The sequence below is a fragment of the Gekko japonicus genome, unplaced genomic scaffold (genome assembly GCF_001447785.1).
Source record: "Gekko japonicus isolate JY-2015 unplaced genomic scaffold, Gekko_japonicus_V1.1 scaffold641, whole genome shotgun sequence".
NCBI classification, from domain to species: Eukaryota; Metazoa; Chordata; class Lepidosauria; order Squamata; family Gekkonidae; genus Gekko; species Gekko japonicus.
The window spans coordinates 302,324-309,285 of NW_015177027.1; the positions used below are offsets into that span (position 1 = coordinate 302,324).

At 49.5% G+C, this 6,962-nt stretch overlaps 1 protein-coding gene across 1 annotated transcript in view; it reads left to right on the forward strand.

Annotated features, from left to right (window-relative positions):
• The first annotated feature begins 1,708 nt into the window (after nt 1-1,708).
• The window catches only part of LOC107124377 (probable G-protein coupled receptor 33), a 15,828-nt gene continuing 10,574 nt past the window's right edge, over nt 1,709-6,962 (forward strand). Inside the window, exon 1 of the mRNA XM_015427841.1 lies at nt 1,709-1,934. Within this exon, the coding sequence (XP_015283327.1) occupies nt 1,709-1,934 (226 nt within the window). The remainder of the gene's footprint in view (nt 1,935-6,962) is intronic.

A 6,962-nucleotide genomic window follows, 5' to 3' on the forward strand; every position in this document is an offset into this window, starting at 1 on the left:
AATGCCATTGATTCCACCCTCCAAAGCATCCATTTTCTCCAAGGGAACTGATCTCCATAGTCTGGAGAGGACCTGAAAGTCCAGGATATCCCCAGGTCCCACCTGGAGGCCTAGGGGAAATTGACCCAGTGCGTGTTGGGCGTTATCATGTATTTTGGCCTAGGGACTAGAGTTTGACTGTGAAGGTAACCCTGCTCTGCTTTGCAGGTTCATGATCCATGGTTGGGAACTTGTGTGAATAGCAAACATCAGGCCACGTAGCCTGCAATTTTCCTGGTTCTATTCCCACTGTCACCACCACCACCACCACGCTTTGCAACTTTCCAGTCCACTGGTAATGAAGCAGATTGGATTAAATGAGTTTTTGTTGCAATGAAGATTAGCAGAAATGGTGGCAAAGTGTCCTTGAAAGGTCAGCTGGGCACCACGGGTGACCCAAAGAAGCCAAATACAAGCAACTGTATGCTCAGAAGACCTCATTGCCCATACTTGAAAACTGCCCCCCGTCACAGTTGCCAGCTCCAGGTTGAGACATTCCTGGATAGTTGGGGGAGGAGCCTCGGGAGCATGGAGTTCGGGGAAGGGTGGGACTTCAGTGGAGTCTTATTGCCGTGGTCTGCCCTCCAAAGCTGCCATTTTCTCAAGGAGAATGGATCTCCATCGCCTCCGCTTGGAAACGGGCAACTCTCATCTTGGGGTGACCACATACTTCTGCAGCAGGCAGCTTATTCCCAGCTTGTTCAGAGGGAGAGAGTTTTCCGCAGTGTCAAATTTCCCCCTGCCTGCTCTTCTATTCATCTGTGGATTTCCCTCGTTTCCATAGGCGTAATCTTCGTGGGGGCGGCAGGGCGTCAGCCCCTGCCGAAATTTTCAGGAAGGTGCTCAGCCTCACCCGGGAGCCACCCTTGCTCCTAGCAAAGCAATGCCTCTGGCCCAGCCCCAGCCCCCCCCCCCGGGAAATTGGAAAGTCTACACCCTTGCCATTTCCCCAGATGATTTCTTCCTCCCAGGCGCAAAAACGCAGTTTCCCCCCTCTTCCGGCGCAGCATGGGAATCCCTGGAAACAGAGTATTTGGATGCCATGCACCAAGAGGGGAGAACCTGTATTGTAGCACCTGGGAGGGAGAAATCATCTGCAGAAATCAGGGAGATCCGTGGATGAATAGAAGAGCAGGCAGGGGGAAACTTGACACTGCAGGAAACGTCACAGTGAGAGAGCAGCTGCTTCAGTCCCTCCGTGGCTGAATCCCATTTATCGAACTCTCGCTGAATTTTCAGGTCGCCACTCCACCCCAAAGATAGCAGTACTTGCAGAGGGGAGGGCTTCTCTGGAGGAGAAGTGTCAAGCCCGACCTGGGCTTTGGGGGCGGACCCTCCCGTGGCCGTGACGACTCAAGACGGGGGAGGTCTGACGGCTCTGGAAGACGAGGCTTATAAAGAAGAGGGGAAGCGTTGGGGCCTCAGATGGGTAGGGGACAGAGTTGAATGGCACTCCGTAAGTCCCTCTACCGCCGTGCTTCGGTTCCCCAGCCTCTCAGCCTCCTTCCTGGACTCCTTCTCTCTCTCTCTCTCTCTCTCTGCATCAAGTCGTTCCGACCACATACTTCCTCCCGGCCCCCATCGCTTCCCTCTCCTTTATACCCAGCTCCCCCTCCCAGCACCGTCTCCTGTTCCCGCCTCCCTCTCATTCCTCCCAGCCCTGCCCCCCATGATAAACTTCGATGCCTTCCCCATGGCCTCGGTGTGGTTGGAGCCGGTGTGTGGGGTCTCGTGTGGGCGTGGGTCCGTCATCAGCCTCTCCTGGGTGCCGTCGGTCTCTCCTGCTGCTCCCAGAGACTCCTCGCTTCGCGGTCAGGCGAGGTCAGACAGTTGTGCCTTGGCTGCACTGACGGGGCTCGGTGCTGTGGGGTCTCCCCGGTCTGCAGGTCTGCTGGGTGAGTTCATGGTCATTGAGGTCCCGGGGGTGTGGGGGGCAAGTCCCGGGATCCCGGAACCGGGGCAAGAAGAAACACTGAAGACTTACGCATTTTTGTAATGTCTTCTTTCTTTACAAATATACGAGTGGAAGCAAAGCAGATCCACTGTTTGGCGCGCGGGTGCTCTGACTGCAGCTCGGCTAACGTCCGTCAGGCTCCACCGTGCTGCGTCCTTGCGTCGTCGCGTCATCACAGCTCCGCCTCCAACCGTCGTCGCCACGTTCTCAGCCCGTCTCTGCTACCGCCATCACTCCGCCGCCGCTGTTTCTGCCGCCACCGCACTCCTGGCACACCCCATCAGGAGGTGGGTGCCCCTGCCACCTATGGCAGGTACCCATTTGTCTACTCGTGAGTACACTTTCGAGCCGCTGGGTGGGCGGGAGCTGGGACTAGGGCCAGGAGCTCACCCCGACCGCGGTGGTCTCGAACAGCCAGAGTGGCTGTTTGCTAGTGTTGTTACTTGCAGGCAAATAAAAAAAAGGGCTGGATATGGGCCTGCTCCAGGTGCCTCAACAAGATGGAGGCCGGACCTTTGTCTTCATTTAGATGGGGGTTATCCACTAAAGCCAGGAGAGCCGTCTCTGTTCCACAGCCCAGTCTGAAACCACTTTGAAGAGGGTCCAGAGCAGATGGATTAAGCAAGAAGACCTGGAGTCGGTCTGCTACTGCTTTCTCAATTACTTGGCCTAGGAAAGGCAGGTCAGAGACACAGTGATAATCGGCTACATCATTTTTCTGTAGGATTGGGGGAAGGGGAGTTAGTAATGGATGGATAACTGCCTCTTTGTCTTGCTGAGGGAAGGAGTCCTGGGTTAATGATTGCTTTAAAACAGCTACTAAGGGTTTGTCGATGTGGTCCTCACCAGTGCTCCCTCTAACCCGTGGAGTCTTGTGAGCAAAAATTCTACTTTGTGAGCTACTAGCATTAATGGCGTGAGCGAGCGATTTGGCTACTGCATAAATGAGTTTGCTCTGGAGCCATCCTTCCTGAAAAGTACGCAGACGAGTGATTTCAGCTTACGTACTTTTATTTGTGTGGAACAAGACAACTTTAGCCGGCTCGCAGGCCAGCTTATATCCCCCGTGAAACCACCACCCAAAACACACCCCACACCACAATAAGTTATTTACAGTGGCTGAGAGTTCCATAGGCTCTCAGCCAGGAACCTAGCCCTCAGATAGGTGCAGGCTAGGATCCGCTTAGTCCATTGTTTCCTGGAACAAAGCTTGAAAGGTTTCACTTGACCACGTGGAGCCCCAGTCGGCCACACAGTCAGAACTGGATACATTACACCTCCTAAGACAAAAATGTGTGAGCTGGAGGTGAAAAAACTGTGAACTAGCTCACACTAACTCAGCTTAGAGAGAATGCTGGCACTCCTCACGTGACTTTAGCAGCCAAATGGGCAAAGATCCAGGGCACAAGTAGTGGCCTTCGCAGATCTCAGGAGTTTGTCAATATCCAATGGTACATACTATTATAAACACAGATTCTTGAGGGTATGCACATACTAAAGCTGAAAGTACACAAGATACCTATGTTGACTGTCCATGTTAAGGGAACTGCAGGCTGTGTGCACATTCATCACACAAGATTCAAGCACCAAAATGTTAATGACTGAACAGGGCTTGTGAAGAGGAACACTCTTACATCCTGAGCGGAGCGGAAAAAGTGCACAAATGGGGTCGACAGAGAATATATATTTTTATTAGGTTGTCTAGACTGCGTATTGTTTGTATAGGCTTGAGAGGATGAAAGAGTGACCTTTAGAGACTGGATCCTGAGCTTCTGAGAACTGATAAGATTGGGCTAGGCCACGCCACCTTCCCTCCCTTTGGAACACTACACATCTGAAATCTTTGCAAGGAAATTTGAATCCAGCGAATTTGCTTGAGCATTTTGGACCAACTTTAAATTTCAGCTCTTACACAGTATACCACACCCTAAGCCTGTCAGAAGTTAGTAAACTTGTGTACAAAAAAAAGTTTTGGAGATGGCCATAGTGTAGTAGTAGAAAGCACTGTCAAGTCACAACCAACTTATGGTGATCTCATAAGTATTTCAAGGGAAGAGTTGCTCGGGGGTGGTTGGCCATTGCCTGCCATTGCATAGCAATCCTCGACTCCCTTGTTGGTCTCCCATCCAAATACTAACCAGGGCCAACCATGCTTAGCTTCTAAGATCGGACAAGATAAGGCTATCCAGGTCAGGTTTGGTAGTCATACCCGGGTTGGGAATCTCCTGGCTCGAGAACTTGTTGCACATTTGCCATGACGTCGCCAGAAATATTCCTATCCCTTCAATGTCACAGCTCACGTCCACCTCTAGAAAGGCTTGTTCCAAACCTTTAATTCTCCCAGATTGCTCCTCGAAGCAGAAGTTCCAGATTGGAATGTGCTCCCTAGATCCATGCATAAGACTTCATACATCCTGAAAGAACAGTTCAGAAATCACCCGACAATGTGGGCTCAGATGAGACCACAACTTCCTTATTTTGAATGAGTGAGTCAGTTTCTCTGTCTTTGGCAAGGACAGGAGACCTGCTGTAAAAACAGGCCCTTGAGTAAGAGCAGGCCATGCTTGTTGACAGAGGAGAACTCTTACTGACAGCTCAGGGTCACAGAAAGGGCTTGTGGGACCCAGATTCAGATATGTTCTTTGCTAGGCACACGCTGGGTAGACTTTACACAACTTCCTTTCACAACCCCCCATGCTCTTTGGGAAGATAAGCTATCCCATTTACAACCTCAGATTGTTTTAGAATGCATCTGAGTTCTCAGACGTTCCTGCTCTAACCTGGTAGATCTCACCCTCTTCTGAAATCTGGAGGCAACCCTGCTTCTTTTCTAACCACCAACCTTTCCTCCTTAAATGGAAGTCGAACTAAAGGAAGATGTACTAGAACACAGGGATGTACAGTGAAACTCACTGTACACCACTATATACTGCCTATTTCCCCCTCTGCATATCGCACCCAATCCAATCACACCTGCTATTGTTATTCATCTGCTATTGTCATTTGCCTGCTAATGGCATTCGGCATCTGAAATCACTCCACTTCCCAATAAATAGGACTGATGGACACCCATTCTAGCTGTATCTGAAGAAGTGAGCAGTGACTCCCGAAAGCGCAAACCTGCCACATATTTTATTAGCCTTTAAGGTGCTACTGGGCTCTTGCTCTTTTCTAGTGAAACTCACTGGTGTTTATGCACAGATACAGGAAAATACCTCTTTGCACAATTCTTCCGGAATTGGCTGCCCCAAGATGTGGCAATGGTCACTCGCTTAGTTGGTTTAAACAAACAAACAAACATGGAGAAGAGGTCTATCAGCAGCTCTTGCTGATGATCGCTAAATGGAATCGTAATCTTATTTGGCAATCTGAATAGCGTTTAGCCTATTGACTTAAGTGGTCTTACAAGGGTGTAAATCTGCTTAGGGTTGCATGGTTGATGTCTGGTGGCAGCATACCTCTGAATACCAATGGAGGGCAGCCTGGTATGTGGAGCCCATAGAAACATGGTTGGAATCAGGATGCTGGATTAGATGGAATCATCGTCAGATCGATCAGGGTCCTTCTGACATTTTAAAATGAGAGCCTAGGTACCATTAGTAAAGGAAACTACAAAGCAGCATGAAATGAAATCATGGCCAAGAGGGCTCTGGCTCATGAAGAGAAGGAGAAGGAGGAAAAGTAGAAGAGTTCCTCCTGAGAAAACAGCTCTGAAAGAACTTTTGACTGACCCAAGGTCACACCAGCAGCTGCATGTGGAGGCATGGGGAATAAAACCTGGTTCTCCAAGATTAGAGTCCGTGCTCCTAACCACTAAACCAAACAGAGTGTTCCATCCATACCTTGTGGCTAATAGCCACTGACAGACATCTGCTCCATATGTCTATCCAATCCCCTCTTGAAGCTGTCTGTGCCTGTAGCCACCACCACCTCCTGCGGCAGTGAATTCCACATGTTTTTATGGCCCCCCGTAGGGGATTTTTTCTTTGCATTTACTAAAAACTACAACGAAATTAGTCCCCTCTCCACCCTCGCTTTTCCCCGGGGGGCTTTCACTTTGTTGTTTTGTTTCAACTTTACTCACTCTTCATATGTAGATCAAGTAGATCTCGCTGACAGATATGCTTATTTGCTGCTCGACTTCCTCTCGCTTGATGGAGTGTGTGTAGATTAGTCCTTGCTAGAACACAGCAGAGAGACCGTCGGAGCAAAGGGACGCCTCAATTTCCTGACAATATGCCGGGAAAGAAGCGACCCTCAGCACTCCTTGACTGGAGACCCTTTGCAAGGGTCCCTGGGGGGGCGTAGACATTCGCACCCCCTCTCTAACTGCTGGTATGTGAGCCGCCTCCCTGGGAGATCCCAGGAGACACAGCCGCCTTCAGTTTGTCTGAATTCCACATGTTAATTACTCTTTGGGTGAAGAAGTACTTCCTTTTATCTGTTCTAAGCCTACTGCTCATTAATTTCATTGAGTGCCCACGGGTTCTTGTATTGTGAGAAAGGGAAAAAAGTACTTCTTTCACTACCTTCTCAATCCGATGCATAATTTTGTAAAACTCTTATCATGTCACCCTTCAGTCTTCATTTCTCCCAGCTAGCGCCCTAACCTCCTTAGCCTTTATTTCTAGGGAAGGCATCCCATTCCCTTAATAATTTTAGTTGCCCTTTTCTGCACCTTTTCCAGTGCTATAATATCTTTTTGGAGGTCCGCTGACCAGAAGTGTACACACAGTATTCCAAATGAGGCTGCACCATAGATTTATACAGGGCTATTATGATGCTGGTTGATCTGTTTTCACCCTCCGCCTTTCAGATGCTGACACTTCCCTTAGAATTTAGTTTTGGGTGCAGTATCTCTGCATAGTTTTATATCCGTCTGTACTGGAACCTTTCCATTCCTTGAAAGTTAGTGCTGAGAAGAAGAAGAAGAAGAAGAAGAAGAAGAAGAAGGAGGAGGAGGAGGAGG